At 33.6% G+C, this 17,407-nt stretch overlaps 1 protein-coding gene across 1 annotated transcript; it reads right to left on the bottom strand.

Annotated features, from left to right (window-relative positions):
* Nucleotides 1–341: 341 nt before the first annotated feature.
* Nucleotides 342–5,253, bottom strand: LOC111990287 (cell division cycle protein 48 homolog). Its single transcript, XM_024022076.2, has 9 exons — nt 5,038–5,253; nt 4,737–4,902; nt 3,861–4,089; nt 2,379–3,145; nt 2,044–2,265; nt 1,873–1,944; nt 1,499–1,780; nt 999–1,358; nt 342–871 (listed from the first exon to the last, which is right to left on the bottom strand). Exons 1-9 carry the CDS (start codon nt 5,064–5,066, stop codon nt 578–580), a joined length of 2,421 nt encoding a protein of 806 aa, XP_023877844.1. The 5' UTR covers nt 5,067–5,253; the 3' UTR covers nt 342–577.
* Nucleotides 5,254–17,407: the final 12,154 nt, after the last annotated feature.

Below are 17,407 nucleotides of genomic sequence, written 5' to 3'. Positions count from 1 at the left end.
ATTCTCAAATGAATCAATAATTGTAAAAACCAAAAAAAAATAATTACTTAAATGACATACTTTAATTGTTGTTAATAATAATGATAATTTTGCAATAGTGAACTCATGAAAATACATGTCGACAATTATGATTTTTTATTATTATATATAATTCAATAACTCAAAGGGCAGATTTGGAACTTGATCATCTCCCAAGTAATGTTAATTGAGTTTACTTGGTTAAATGAGCAGAGTGGTGTCAATTGAGCTTCAAGGCTTTTGATAAGCATTATGAAAAAATTTATGTTCCTAACATTACTCACAAGTGGATAACAAAAGCCTCACCACAAGTAAACAAGATATTAAAGCAAACAATAATTTCAACTTAAAACTTATAGAGTTTAAAATTATCCATTATAACTATCAAAATAAAAACTGTTCTTTAAACTTCAGTGTAGCCAGGGGATCATCCGCTGGCAAAACCCAAGGCCTCCTTGGACACAAGGGCAATTCAATAAGAGCCTTAAACATATCATTACATTAACATTGTAAGAAAGGAATGTCTAACATAAATAAGACAAACACCCATTTTAAGAACCTAATTGTATAGGTCATCTTCATCAGCCCCGGCAGCAGCCGTCGCGAAAGGGTCAGATGTGGTGGCTCCAGAAGTAGTATTATCAGCAAACCTAAATTCGGATCCAAACCCTCTTGACTGCTGCAATGTTTGAGCAAATGCCTGGTATTTGCGGATGTCAGCATCGCTAACACTCCTCCGAGCATACTTCATTGATTCCTCAAAATGGGCTGCCTTGATCTCTGCTACTTCATCCTCAACATCCTCCTCCATTGCCTCAGGATTATCCCTTCTCCTTCTTTCCCTCTCAATATCCTGCAGAATGTACCAAAAATAAAAAGTACTTAGCACCTTTAGATTGAATTTATAGGAAACACGAGTATTTATAAAATTGGGTGTTGAAGCATGTAATTAGAAAACAGTAAAAAGGGTAAAATCATACTTTCTCAATGTTCTCTCTTATGGCATATTTGCATGCACGCTGGCATATCTCAGTAATGTCAGCACCGCTAAAGCCTTGAGTATACTTGGCAAGGGCTCTGAGATCAACGTCTTTGGAGATAGGAGATTTCCTCAAGCATGCCTTAAATATCTGATGGCGGGAGTCCTCGTCAGGGAGAGGGATGTAGATCAATTGATCAAGACGACCTGGACGCAGAAGTGCAGGGTCTATGATGTCTGGTCTGTTGGTGGCCCCAATGATGAAAACAGTTTTCTTTGCAGACATGCCATCCATTTCAGTCAAGAGTTGGTTCAGAACCCTATCAGCAGCACCTCCAGCATCTCCTACACTGCTACCTCTCTGCACAATACAGCAAATGATAGTTCAAGATGGGCAACAAGTCAAACAGAAATGCAACAATTCTCCTGCCAGTGATTGCCAAAACTCAAATCAATCATTATGATCATAAAATAGTTAATCATATGAAAAATCAATCTTACCTGAGTAGCAATTGAGTCAAGTTCATCAAAGAATAGAACACAAGGAGCAGACTGGCGTGCCTTGTCGAATATTTCCCTTACATTGGCTTCACTCTCTCCAAACCACATCGTAAGCAACTCAGGACCCTTGACACTGATAAAGTTTGCCTGACATTCATTAGCAATAGCTTTGGCCAGGAGGGTTTTCCCACATCCAGGAGGGCCATAGAAAAGAACACCCTTTGATGGTGACATTCCAAACTTCTCGAATTTCTCAGGATGCTCCACTGGGTATTGAACAGTCTGCATGACAATATAATACAGAAATCAAGATTGTATGTTGCAAAAGAATGAAAGAACGTGTACACATAACAAACATGGTAAACTTTGATTACCTCTTGAAGTTCCCTCTTAACATTCTCAAGACCTCCAATATCTTCCCAACTGCAATTGGGCACTTCAACAACCTGGCTCAGCAGAAAATTCAGAATAAGGGATCCCAGTTAACAAAGAAGTTAATCAACAATGAAACTCTGAGTCATTTAAATATATTGCTAGATACTTACAGTTTCACGGAGAGCAGATGGGTTGCTTGTTCCAAGAGCAGTCTGGAAGTGCTCATTTGAAACTGCCATTGAATTTAGTATCTCTGCATCTATTGTCTCATCTTCCAAATCGATCACATCCATCTTCTCTCTGATGCATTGAAGAGCAGCCTCAGTACACAGAGCTGCTAGATCAGCACCAACATAACCATGCGTGTCCTTAGCAATTCTTTCTAGGTCAACCTATTCCATTCAAAACCAGAATATTCTTATTAGATTCGACAATTCCTCTACAGATAAAGTAAAAAGAAAAAGATGCATAAACTTGGAGATAAAGGAATAGGATTCAACATTACATCTTCAGAAAGCTTCATATTCTTTGTGTGAATACGGAGAACTTCAAGACGCCCAATTTCATCTGGAACTCCAATATCTATTTCCCTGTCAAATCTTCCAAACCTTCTCAAGGCAGGGTCAATGCTGTTGGGACGATTTGTAGCCCCCATGACAATAACATGAGCACGAGATTTCAGTCCATCCATAAGCGTCAAGAGCTGGGAAACAATTCTCCTCTCAACTTCTCCATGTGTCTTCTCTCTCTTGGGAGCAATTGAATCGATCTCATCAATAAAGATGATGGATGGTGCATTCTTCTCTGCTTCCTCAAATGCTTTCCTGAGGTTGCTCTCACTTTCCCCAGCCAATTTTGACATGATTTCAGGTCCATTGATACAGAAAAAGAAGGCACCAGTTTCATTGGCAACAGCCCGGGCAATTAGAGTTTTCCCAGATCCAGGGGGTCCATACAATAGAATTCCTTTTGGTGGCTTCACACCAATCGATTTAAATAGCTGTGGATGCCTCAGGGGCAGCTCCACTAATTCACGAATCTGTGCCATCTGCTTTCTAACACCACCAACATCATCATAACCAACTTCATCTAATCTATCCTCATCCTCCCTTCTCACAGGTTCTCCCTCACAGAAGATCTCAGTGTCTGGAGCAACCACACAGTACTCTGGAGGGTCAGTCTCAATAACCTTAAACTCTACACTTCTCATCCCCCCTCTCACAAGGAACAGGTCACCCTTCCTCACTGGGCGGTATGCCTCCAGGAAATAAGCTGCCAATAAGTTTAGAAAATGATTAACAACACATACCCCAAAAAATAATTCAGCAACCAATCAATGTGTTGGCATTGTACCAACATCAACCAATAACAGAACAAAACAGACAGGTTAGAAAGAGAGAGAGACAGAGAGACAGATGGGACAACAAAATAACTAGATGAATTCAATTTTAAAATAAATAAATAAAACCATTCCCATATTGCCCATAATAACTCCAAATTTTGTAAAAAAGAAACTTATGTTAGTATAGAAAACCAGCATCATTAATTCATTATAAATGGATCATCAAATTATGTTGCACCAAAATTAAGCACTAATTTCTATAAAACAGTGTCCGTAAATTATCTCAGCATCTAACTCAATCTATTGTTATTTATGGCTAGACTATAATAAGTCACTACAATTTCTGCACATCCTGAACCAAATATTTTGGTTGTTAATTCAGCTCTTAAGAACAAAACTCTAATTGTGTTGCAATGGCTGGCAAATTACAATTAGCTTCTCCAGCTTAGACACAGTTTAACTATTTATCCATTAAAACTATCCAACTTCTTTAACAGTATCTCTTTAAAATCGCATACAATACATTTGCGGTCCCCAACACCCCCCCCCCCCCCAAAAAAAACAAACAAAGGTGACCATACACAAAAAAAAAAGTTACTTCAGTTTTTAAGTAGGGGAAATAAGAAAGGTTCAATAGACACTCACGTTTCAAGTATGCATCAAAGAGATTGCCAGTGACCCCTTCAATAGTATCATCCACAGGAAGAATGTGGACACGCTTTCCATATTTGACATCTGCACACTGGTGCACAGAAACAACATCTCCAAGCCTCACCCTGAGGTTGCTTCTTACAACCTTGTTCATCCTTATCTTTGGCTCATCACAAGTGTCATCAGCAAGGGCAATGCAGATAGTATCCTTCCTTTTCTTCCCCTGAACACCAAAAGCAACAAAGAAATATAGATAAATCAGATTAATAAGAGTCTCCCTTAATAATCTCAAGCTCATAGATAGAGAATTCATTATTAGTACCACTTTGCAGGAAGGAATTCATCAAAACAGAACACACTTCTCACTAAGAGTACCACTAAGAAGTAAAAACAAGCATGTATGCACGAGTTTGAGAAAGCAATCAAAATTTCAATACAAATACATGCCAACTTTTAAACAACATTAGCATAATTTGCCTCCTAAACAGCCAATTCCCTTTCTAAACATACAACCGATAATCTCTATTTACATTACCTTTAGCTTAAACAAGTCTATAAGGCACCCAATAGAATAAACCAATTCCACAATGTATAACAACCGCTACATTAACAAACTAAACCCAACTTTGTGAACCCAAAAAAAAAACCCATTTCACAGATCCTAAAAAACCCAAAACCCAGATAAAAAAGCACAACACTAATTCACCACCCAAAACCCTGATTACCCATAAACCCAACACAGCCATACAACATAATCATCATCATCATCAATGACAACAACAACAACAACACACACACACACACACAACACAAGCAAAAACCCTTAAAAGTAATAATCGAAACAACTCAGCAAGATCCTAAAAAGCTCACCTTGATCAAGATCGTGTCTCCCCGGAAGAGCTGGAGCTTCTCCATGGTATCGGGATGAAGCGCAACGACAGAGTTGTCATCGTTGATTGCCTCATCCACAACAAGCCGATTCGGGGCCTTCTTGCGCTCAAGAATCGCTGTGCTAAAGTCCCTCTTCGTTCCCTTACTGAAATTCAACAACAACAACAACAACAACAACCACAATCAGATTAATACCCACCAAAAAAGATTGAATTTTGAACACAAATCAAAGACTAATAATAATAATGGAGATCTGGGAATTGGGTATTGGAGGGCTTACGAGTCCGAGGATTCGGGTTGGCTCGCCATGATTATTTAGAATCCGAAAGACAGAAGAATGAGATTGTTGATGAAGAAAAAGAAAACCCAGAATTGTAAAGAGTTAAAAGAAGCATGTGAGGGATCTGAATGGGGATGGTGGGATATTTATAGATAGACAGAGAGTATAGCTCCGTTTCTTGTTAGGAAAGAAAAGGTTTTGTTTACTTCTTTTTCAGTTCTCGAATATTACTTGAATTTGTATTCGTATTTTCTTTTTCTCCTTTTCCATAATGAGTTGGGATAACTGTGATTTTAAAAAATAATAATAATAATAATAAGAAATTAGACAGATTAGGAATGTTACTTTTTTTGTAGCATTGGTAACCCACTCCTTTTTTTAGTATATTGTGTAACACAAATACCTTATTATGTGACTTTTTTTTTTCCCAAAAAAAAAAAAATTGTGCTAATAGTGAAGTTAGGGTTAATTTTATAATTATGATATTATCCACTATTTGATTTTTTTTAATTCTAATTTCAATCTTTAATCTCTTTCAAAAAAATTGTGAATAATAAATAATAATATTATTTTAAATTTTATAAAGGGAACCATAGATTATATATCTTTATCAGTTTTACTTAAGCGTCTAGTTAGTTATTTGGGAAATTATTCGAAATCTTGTGAGTTATTTGGAAAATTGTATGAAAATAGACAATGAGAATATTCTCATATTTTATTATTATCACGTTCATTCTTTCATTTTATTTTGGAGAACCGCCCCCCCCCCCCCCCCCCCCCCCAAAAAAAACAAAAACAAAAAAATGCATAAAAGGGACCAGGAGCATAATGTCATATTATCTTCACCACCATCATTCATTCGTGTTACTAGGGATCTTATTCTCAACCAAAAAAAAAAAAAAGTTACTAGGGATCTTCTTCTCAAAAAATGTTTTTAGGGATAATTTTGCAAAACATTACGCTATTATTATCAATAAGTGGGAGGGATTGAAAGTTTGAAACCCTTCATATGATAGGCTCTCTTCGTTTTTGTTTTGAGTTTTGATTTTACTTTTGATTTTTTTAATATAAAAGGAACAAAATTTATGTTTTTATTGATATCAAGAGTTTTGTAACTTATTGATATTTCTTGGTATATAAGAACTAGGACTAAAATTCACCTCCCTCACTTGTTATAACAATTAAATTATATATAAACAAATCAAGTGTCATAAATTAAATTACAAAATTACTTACAATTTATTTGAACTTTGATTATTTTTTCTGAAATCAGTGATTATCATCCAAAACATTCACAAAAACTCACGTTAACATTATTTTGAGTTAAACAATGTTTAATTTTATTTTTAATATTGTTACTGATTGGGTTGGGTCAACAAGACTCAAAATGATCCATAGGGCATCCACATGGACTAGGGTAAAAGATTGGGTCTAGTGCTCTAGTACATTGGACCTGTTGAGATAATAACACATCTATTTTTGGTCACGTATCGCCATCGCGACAAATCCAATACACTTAGCCATGGGATCCAACACCCAAACCAAATGCGATGAATTATCAAATAGATGGGAGTTTGAATTTGAGTTCAAACTGAAGATTATCTTGACAAGGATTTATCAATATAAGTGGATAAGGAGAGTTAATTAGACTCTTCATCATGTAGAACTCCCAACGGAGAAATACTTGATAGGAAATTATAAACAATGTTTTTGCAAGTGCTCTTCTCTATTCAGGTCACCGTCAACAAGCCCAATAACTTGGAGTGTGGAAATTCATAGAAACTCTAGTTGCCTCTACAACAATTATAGAAGGCATTCCAAAGCTCGTGAGGTTGTGTGAAGGAAGTTCATAAAGCAAGTAAGGGATCTAGGTTGTGGGTATTTGGTTCCCATGAGGTAAGTACCTCATAAACCTAGAGCTCGTTTGTTATTGTTGTTAGTGTTTAAACAACATTACACATGTATAGCAAATTAGCTTAATAATCTTAGTATTTCTTTCTCCAAAAAAAAAAAAAAAAATCTATGCTTAAAGAAAAGTAAGATTATAAAAGGGTGTTTTATAACCAAATAAGCTGAAAAAATTAAGTGTAGCGAAACAAGTATTTGACCAATGCACTTAATTATAAAAATTTTAATGAAAATAAGTTATAACTGGACCCCACTTGAGAGAGTACTTGGCTACTTGCAATCTCCATCCCCTCTTAACCATCTCAAACACTGCTTTCTCCACCGATATGGCGATATGGGCTGTAATGGGAATGTTGAGAAAGAATCTTCAACGAATTATTAGTCTCCTACCCTTTCTTGTCAAAATAAAAAATCATATATATATATATATATGTGTGCACATACATATTCTACTTTTATTGCACTCATTATTCCTGTTATTATTATTATTACGAAGGAATGAGTTTCCCTTCTAACAATTAACTCTCACGGTTGAAAAGTGGTTTTTTCATGTTGCAAAAGAGATTAACAATAAAAAATAGATAGTAAGTGCATGGTCAAATTGAGGGTCCTTTAGGGAAAAGGCTCATCTACTTAAAACTAATAAGTGTTTTAAATAAAAACATATGAATTCTTCGTAACAATTGGATAAAAAGTTAACAGATATCTTCTTTTCCTTACTTAGCGAAGAAGTTAACAAATAAAAAAGCAATACTTTTTTTTTTTAACCAAGTTAAATATTATACGATGTACATTTTGTGGGAAAATGGTATTTAAAATTTTGAACCTTAAATATTTGTGTTGGAAATATTAAAAAGCATTATCAAATTTAACTACACACAAAACTTTTGATTGACAAGAGTATAAGTTGCCAAAAATTTAGCAATTTGGCACGACAAAAAAATTACTTTATCTATTTTATCACCTTACTTTACAAAACACATATGACTTTATTTTAGTCTTCAACACAATAATATAATATATCTATTACAATAAATAAACACTGCCACCGCAACCAACACAATAAAATATTATATATTTTAATTAAATATATAATTGCTCTTGTGGGGGGAAAAAAGGCCCAGCCCAACGTAATGGGCCGAAGGCCCATAGGAGGGCTATTTTGTGACCGAGAAGAAGAAGATGGAAAAGGCAGGGCCTGTCTGGAAGTGCGACCCTCAGAAGGAAGAATTATCATAATCCGAAGAGGATATCTCCTGTCCGAAGAGGTTGTAATCCTCTGACGCAATATTATAAATCAATTGAATGTGTGAAAGGCCAAAATGAATTTCCGAGGACTCCACCTGATCAAGATAAGCTCTAAGCATACTATGGAACAATAAGGATGGAGAAATATCTAAGGGGAAAGCTACTACCACCGTATTTAATGCATTGCAGCAACTTTTCTGACCGCATTTATGTGAAGAAGACCCTTGAACAGTGCATCCTAACCTACCGTCACTCACACAGTGCCAAAAGAAGATGCCTAACGTGACATGTACTTAAGCAAACTCATAGATGAGGAACAAGTGGACGATGGAGATGAGGAGAAGGGTGACTATATAAAGGAAAGAAGCCCCTAACAAAAAGAAGGAGGGGAAAAAGAGAGCATGATGGTAACCCTAGGATTTATGTTCATCAGATAAATAATAGTGTAGCTCTTCGGATTTTCAGATTTCACGTGTAAACTCATTTTGGCTTGTGTTTGAACGTTGTGATCCATTGTTATCAATCTTATACTTAACCTAGCTCTTAATCTCATACTCTACAAATTAATTGTTTTTGGGTTTGGGCCACAAATACCAACCCTACAGCTCCAATGATGCAGCCCACTTTTGCCATTTTTTGATGGTAAATTTAGCATTTTAGCAAAATACCTCCACCATTACTAATGCTTTATACTCTCTTTTATGGTTTAAATATTTAATGGTTAGCACGTGCCATCTTGATTAGTAATTCACATGGTTATTGAAAAAGAATTCTTTTTAGAAATAAAAAATTATGGCAAGAGAATATCTAATAAACTTCGATTTGATAGCTTCGGCAAGTCTAGAATGTTCCATATGTGACATGCCAACATATTGTACAAATAGTGTTTGTTTAGATACTGCAGGTCCGTTTGGATACCGCTTATTTTACTAAAAATTGAAAACAATATAATAAAATAATTTTTTAAATGTGTGAATAGTACAGTGAGACCCATTTTTAATGAAAAATTACTGAAAAAAGAGATTTGTGGGTTTTGTAAATAGTGCACTGGACCCACTAGTGCGCACTGTCCACCACATATTCTCTAGTCAAATGTCTGTCACTGTCCCATGAACAGTGACAGACAACATCTTCACGTGCTTCTCAATTTTAAAAAAAAAAAAAAAGTAAGAAGAAGGAAAATGCAAAACGCCAGACGCTGGCCTTTTCATCCTTATCCAAACGAATACTACATTTCACGCATTTCTAACATTTCACGTTTTCAATTAGTGGATTCTGTGCACAGTTCACAAGACCTACAGGTACTTTTTTCACCAAAATTTTCATTAAAATTAGGTCTTACGGTATTATTCACACATTTTAAAATTATTTTGTTACAATATTTTTAGTTTTCAACAATAAGTAATATCCAAATAGAATAGTTGGATTTCGTAAAAGAGTTTCTTTATTTTTTGTCTCACTACTCTCACCAAACAAAAGTCTTTTTTTCCGTCATTGAAAGTGTCATTAGTGATTAATTAAAATACTAGTTATCATGTTTTAGTGTTTTTAATAAAAACATTCAAAGTTCAAATTATCCTCTCCTCTTTCTCTGATTATTTAATTATCCAAGATATTTGATCTTTACTAGCACAAAAGAGAGGAATATTAATAATAATCTTATTTAAACACCTTTAATTTCAATTATTGAGTAAATTCCAATTAACTCAATTTAAAGTACCTATTAAGTCAAAATTGTTCATATTTTCTGTAGGGACTCAGTTTGGATTGACCCTGAGTATGAATGGGTTTTCAGCCCAACAAGCCCAAACAATAAATTTTTAGAGTATGGGTCTAAGAACTAGTACTGTTTGAAATGAAAGGTTCTACTCATCAAGTAATAAGGGATACTCTAGGTTCATTCCTTGAGAAAATCTCTCCTCGACTCTCTTTTAGTCAGTCTCTCTCTTCCTCCTTTCTTTTTTCTGTCAAAAGTCCCCCTTTGTTTCCTTCATCCCTATGTTATATACTCTGTTTTCCCCCCGTTTCCATTGTACACATGTAGTTCTTATCTTGGAAACTCATTTCTGTCCCATCCAGCACCTACCAGAACTTTCAGCTTAGTGGCCATAAAGCTGCTTAGTTACTGTTCAGGTATCACCTCCACATTAATGCGGCCAGAGTGTTAGCTGGAAAACATTTAATGTGGAGGTGATGGCCTTAGAAGATATTTGCTACCTTCCCCGACGTCCCCTTAAGTTATATCCAATTTCCAGTTCAGATACAACTTGGCGGAGTCTTCCCAATAACATGAAAGTTACATTCACCTCGGACTTTGGTGTCGTCGGACGTGTACTATGCCGCCGTATATATAATATCTACTCGTTTCTCCTATAGTACCCATTTAGTAATAATAAAACTTTTTTAGACTATCCTCGGATAACGAAGTGTCCTCGGATTGGGCCGTTGGGCCCCGAGCCCACTTCTGAGGATTACTCTCCCTTTTTAACTAACAGGCACCACATTTTCAATCGTCAGTTTGGAAGTTGATAGGTCAATGATACTTTGAAAATTACTTATCTTTTCAATAAATCCATTAGTATTGGAGGTTTAAAAAATGTTTAATTGTTTTTCTCAATCTAACAAGTCTAAACTGTTCATATTTTCATTCTTAAATTTAAGTGCATTATGCAAAGAAAATTATTTCATTTTACTTTTTCATTGATTTTACGTAGAGAATCTAGGACAAACTATTAATATGGTGAAATATTCAAACACCATATGAATCAAGCTTAAAAATTCATCTTAGTTTTGACTAATACTTAGTAAATACATACAAGTATTGCAATTTTGTTTTATTTTATTGGGTTGGTACGCGTATTTTAGGGTTGACCATATCATGTTATTAGGTACTTCGTCTTTTCATAATTTATATATGAGAAACTTTATCTACCATTTCTTTCTGAGATTAAATTCTATAAGTATGGGGTGTAAAACTTATGTTTTACACCATCAAATAAGTGATTGCCACATTAGCATTTTACTTAAAATTTATTAAAATTCAATACATCCTGTTACACCTAATAACATTTCGATAGATTCCCAATTTGGTTGGATTTATATATGAGTATTAGAATTGATTGAGTGTGATTGTATTTATTCTTAAATATGTGATAAGATGATGTGGCATGTTAGGATTAGAGGGGTAAAACATGGGTTTTACACCACGTCCTTATAGAATTTAATCTCTTTCTTTATATATCTCTCTCAGTCTTATAATCTAAATGTTCTTTTGGATTATTAATAATATTAGATGGTTTAAATATTAATAATGGTAATAGTAATTACTAATTAGTAGATATAATAACATAATGTTAAACAAATATTAATAGATTATATTGCTTAATATATGTTAGGCCTCAAGATTAAATATAGTGGCTCTAAGGTTTGAATGTGATCTAATAGTATTTTAGAATTTAACAATAATTAATATTAAGTTGTCTATTTTAAAGCAAAATAAAATAAATAAATAGATGAGTGTGAAATGAGTTTGGATCATGCGGAAACAATTTGAGAATAAATTGCTAAAATTGAATAGAATTTGGAACGAGATTGAAATTTATATATATATTTTTTAATAAAAACACATTGAATGGACTATATGCTACATTAATATATATATATATTAATAGCAAAATTTGAGAGAAAATCCAATTAAATTCTAAATTGGAGTATAATTTTAAGCCATGTATAAATTTTAAATTTGTATGTCAAGTAAATTATTAGGTGCAAAAATCAAATAGTCTAAATTCAATTAAATTCTAAATTGAATTTTAACTGAAGTTCAATTTTGTGTCATGTATCTCGTCTAATTTTTTAATTTCTGTGGCAAGCGAATTATTAGATACAAAAATTGAAGAGTTTAGATCTAATTAGATTCTAAATTATATATATGTGTGTGTGTGTGTATAATTGTGATTGTTTTTAAATGTATCCATGTATATGCACATGGTTACATGCTAGTGTGGCTTAATAAAAGCTTAAAATAATAAATTATACACTTCAATTTTTTTATAGTAATAATTATATGGATGAATTAAAATATTAATAAAGAAATAAAGTGTCATTAGTAGTTATCCTCACAGACGGATACGATATGTTTTTTAAAACGGCAGGCCGTCTACAGTACCCATCTCCCGATTTTACTTTTTAGTCTATTCACAGAATTTTTATTTTTTATTTTTAGCAAAGTCTATTCACAGAGTTAGGTAACTCAGCAATGGCAATATGTCTTTTTCAATAACCAAAAAGAAATGGAAATATGCCTAATATATATATATATATATGATGGGAGTATGGGATGATAAGGATTGTTAATATTCCTATTATTAGGAGTGTGCATGAATGGAGATGGCGGGTTTTTTCAGCCTAACTTGATCTTGTTGTGTAAAGAAATTTTCAATTCAATCAAACCCATCACTTGTGTAGTTGTATAGAACCCAACTCAACCTACATTAGTTGGATTGGCTTCGGGAAGAGTAGCGGGTTGTTTTTACATGTTTAATACTTTATAATAAAAAATTTGAGTTTTCATCAACTATTTAAGTTTTTTAAGAAAATAAATTATTACAATTCATATAATATGTTTGAATTATATTTCAATTTTCTAAATTTATCAAAATTAATTCTCAAAATACCAAAATAAATCAAACTAAAAAAAATAAAATAAGGGCATTAAAATATACTTATATATATATATGGTGGTTGAGTCAAATGGATTGAAAAAAGCTATCATCCTAAATCCGACGCAACCCGAGGCTCAAAATAAAATCAACCCACCTACCCAAGGCGTTGGGTTGGATTTCGTCAAATTGGTGGGTTAGATGCACACTCCTAATTTCCACATGTTTGGCGCTATCATGATGTGCAGCAATTCTATAACCTTAAGTCAAAAAAAAAGAAAAAAAAAAGAAAAAGAAAAAAAGAAAAGTAAGATGTGCAATGACAGTAAGTCTAGCAAAATAGAAATGTTTCTTATATTCTCACTGTTGTTGAGATGAAATATTGTATAATGTAATGATTGATGTATAATAAAAATGACATTAGTGATAAATCCATATGAAAATAAAGTTATAGCAATTATAACTTGCGACCATAGTTGTAAGTTGTAAAAATTTTTGTTGTCTAAAAATGGCGATGCTCTAAAGTTTATGATTATATTCAGTGCTGGGATCAGCATGTCCAACCTAATGAACGGTCAGGGTTCAAACCTTGGCTGCGGCATCCACAAAACCGAAGTATGCATTCAGGATTAGGTATTTAATTTTAACCTTTTCTTTTCTAGGCATGCTCGGGAGTTGGGACTATGTGATTTCTAGTACCTACTTACTCACATTAGGGTGAAGGGATAGAATTTTCATTTCTCTTCCTAATACAAAAAACTTAGTATTCTGATGCTGCATCATTATCAAGGAGAATATCTACCAATTTAATGTAAGCAAGCAACGCAAGGTAAGGGATTATCTTCACTTTTGCAGCCTTTTTGAGCTGATTTATAGTTTTAAGAAGTTATACTTTGCATCAGAAGAATGAAAAATATTGTTCATGGTTCAAGGTAAGGGATTATCTTCACTTTTGCAGTCTTTATGAGCAATGATTTATAGTTTTAAGAAGGTTTTTTTTTTTTTTTTTTTTTTTTTTTTTTTTTTTTTTTTCTTGGTGATTGCGGGGGCTAGAACCCCCGAGCATCAGGACACAAGGGTACCTGGCTGCCAATAGGCTACTGAGGCCAATGGCATAGTTTTAAGAAGTTGTACTTTGCATCAGAAGAATGAAAAATATTTATAGTCTTTCAAATTGCAACTTTATGTTGATTATTGAACTGAAAAGAGATGGGTCGTGATTCAAGGGACGCTTTGAATGCTAGCAGGTCTAAGTTTGTTTATCTTTGGGCCTGGACTATAGGCATGCATGAAGCAAGGTGTACAGGATTATTATGTGAACTTGATGAGCCTATCTAATCCATTAATGGATCTAAGAGAAAGGTCAATGAGGGTGGATCAAGACTTGGCAGAGGGATTTAGAGCATCCGCATCAGATGTGCAAAATTATGCCATTTTACACACTAAAACCCTACTTTATTATTTTACCACATTATTTTACAACATTCCATTTATCAGATGTTTTATACTACAATTCTATATATTAAAATAAATTTCTTACACATTAAAATATAAACACCTAATAAAATATATTCTCACCTAATAAATAACAACCACAACAACACACACTGCTGCCACCGCCACCGCCGCCGCCGCCGCCGCCGACGTGGCAGCCACAATCCATCGGAACAAATCAGAACAACAACAACAACAACAACAACAACAACAACAACAAAATAGCAGAAACCCATGGAACTCCCTGATCAACCAAACAACAAACAACTGCATCGGAACTCCCTGATCAACAACAACAAATCGAACAAACTACAAATCGGAAATCAACAAACAAACTCATAGCCCACCAAAACCTTGACCCACAATCGGAAATCAACAACCTCGACCCACAATGCCGCTGACCCAAAACTTTGACCCACAACCCATAGCCCACCAAAACCAAATCGGAAGCCCCACCACTGCCACAGCCACCACCTCAACCCAAATCCCGACAAACCACCGCTCCACACCCTCACCCACACCCACTTCCAAACCCAAAACCTTTAAATAATCCAAGTCAACCCAGACTCCAAACCCACCATCTTCATCGCCGTCATCGTCATTGCCTAGCCCATCCGAACCCACCCACCTCCGTCGGAACCGAACCATCAAAACACAGCCAAAAAAAAAAAAAAAAAAACAGAAAAACCATTGCTGGAGAGAAATCGCGTCGCGTCGGCGTGGAAGTGATCATCGGCGTTGGCGTCGGCGTCGCGTGGAAGAGCAGTGATGAGGATTGGGTGAGAGAGAGAGGAGAGGATTGAGGTGAGAGAGGTGAGAATAACAGAGAGAGAAGAGAGAATGACGGAGAGAGAAGAGAGAGAGGAATAAAAAAGAAAAAAAATTTGCCACACGCATCCGTACCGTGGCAAATTTGTCACGGTACTGTTCAATGTTGCAAAAAATATGGGATATGGCACATCTGATAAATGAGGTTAAATGGTGTTTGGTGTGCCAAATGTGCCAAATATTACATTTGGCACATATGGCACAGCTGATAAAGATGCTCTTATTAAAATAAATAAATAAATGATGGGCCTAATATATATATATATATATATTTATAGTAGTGTTCGTTTGGTATTGTCTTAGAAAGTAGACTTTCAATTGTACAATTTTATTTGTATAGTTTTTGTGATAAAAATTTTAAATGAAAAAAAGTAGAGGTGTTCACAAGTTAATCATGATTAGGGCTGAAGGTCAACCCATCACTTTGTCAAGTGTAGTATTTTTATACACTCTACCAATCGATTGATTGGAAGAATTCAACAACCACACCCACTTTTTGGTAGTCAATTAGATCTTGGTCGAGTCTCATATTTGTAGTCTCAACCAAAAAAAAAAAAACTATCACATTTTGCTTTTTTTTTTTTTTTTTTTCCCTTAGTAAATTAAAAATAAAATAAAATAAAAAACCAACAACAACAACTAAATTCAAACTTCAAATATGAGATTATAAATTACAAAATTTCTCTTCATAAATGTGCCTTAAACTAAATCAAACTACACCGAAAAAAAAATCATCATTATCAACAAACTACAATTCTGAGATTATAGAATAGAGAACTCCTCATGGATGTGCCTTGAATCATTCAATTCCAAAATAAAATCAATGGAAATAGGATGAAAATTATCAAATGTACGTTCCTCAAAAAAAAAAAAAAAAAAGAATTATCAAGTGTACATATACCATACCGCATATTTGAGAAATAAAAATGATGTGTCGTGGAGGTTTTGCAATAAATAGTTTTAAGTCACTTTTAACTGAAAAGGTTTTTAGCATTTCTTGTTAAACAATCTATGGAGTTAAATTGCTTTAAAGTTATCTGGTAACCCATTGCTAAATGGTTGCTAAATGTGAGAAGACTACATTTTAAAAATGTTTATTTGACCCCAATTAATTCAATTAATGGAATGTTTATTACTATTATTATTAATTACTATTATCCCCGATGCTCTTTGTCTCTTTCTCTCATAATAAAAGATCATTGTCAAGAATTTTGTAACTTAACTAACACTCCTAATGTTCCAACGGAGATGTCCATGACTTCAATGCCACCTCATCTATTTATTGAATTATCCAAAAAGAAAAAATGACTACCATTAAGTGTCATTTTGAAAATTATGGTCATATATAATATATATAACTATTTATTATTATTATTATTATTATTATTATTATATATCGATAGTAGGGAGTAAAAGGATTGATCCTTAAATGTTTTAGTTGGAAACACCCAAAAATGTCAAAGCTACTTGCTATTATTTTTATCACAAGTTGAAACAATGCACTAAAAGCTTTAATGCTAAACCTCAAAATTTTAGTTTTAGTCTTAAAATTGTTTAAACTTTAAGGACTCCTTTAAAGCATTTTAGCAAAATTGCCAAATATAATTTCTGCTAACGCATTGCTTGACAAGCCCAATATGATCCCAAAAAAAACACCTGCATAATGTTGTTTAAAGAGGATTGAAGGTCCTTTTATTTTATTTTCCCGTTGGGTATGTTCAAAAATAAATTCTTATTTTTGTATAGATACAATTTTAGTTTTACATAATTTATTTGTATAATAAATCAAGAAAAATAAGTTATTTTTCCGTGACAAATATAAATTCATTATCCCATGAACTTGTCTAATGAATGTTCTTCCTTTATAATATGATTAGTATGTAACTCCATGTATATTTCGGGTACATTTAAAAACAATTACAATTATACACACACACACACACACACACACATATATATATATATGATTTAAAATCAAGTTAGATCTAGACTCTTCGGTTTTTGCATCCAATATTCACTTGCCATAAAAATTAAAAAAAATTAGATAAAACACATGGCACAAAATTGAACTTCAATTAAAATTCAATTTAAAATATAATTGAATTTAGACTCTTTAATTTTTGCACTTAATAATTCACTTGACACACAAATTTAAAAATTAAATAAGACAAGTAGTACAAAATTAGATTCCAATTTAGAATTTAATTGAATTTTCTTTTAGTTTTGGTGAT

This window comes from Quercus suber, unplaced genomic scaffold, assembly GCF_002906115.3.
Source record: "Quercus suber isolate HL8 unplaced genomic scaffold, Cork oak 2.0 scaffold_794, whole genome shotgun sequence".
NCBI lineage: Eukaryota > Viridiplantae > Streptophyta > Magnoliopsida > Fagales > Fagaceae > Quercus > Quercus suber.
This window is presented reverse-complemented; position numbering and strand designations above follow the sequence as displayed.

Bases quoted from the DNA above. Each gene is read 5' to 3' on its own strand.
- LOC111990287 (XM_024022076.2), bottom strand. From the start codon at position 5,066: ATGGCGAGCCAACCCGAATCCTCGGACTC. The intron at 1,945-2,043 runs GTAAGTATCTAG...CTGCTGAGCCAG, and splicing joins CATCTGCTCTCCGTGAAACT to GTTGTTGAAGTGCCCAATTG. The intron at 1,781-1,872 runs GTAATCAAAGTT...ATTGTCATGCAG, and splicing joins TTAAGAGGGAACTTCAAGAG to ACTGTTCAATACCCAGTGGA.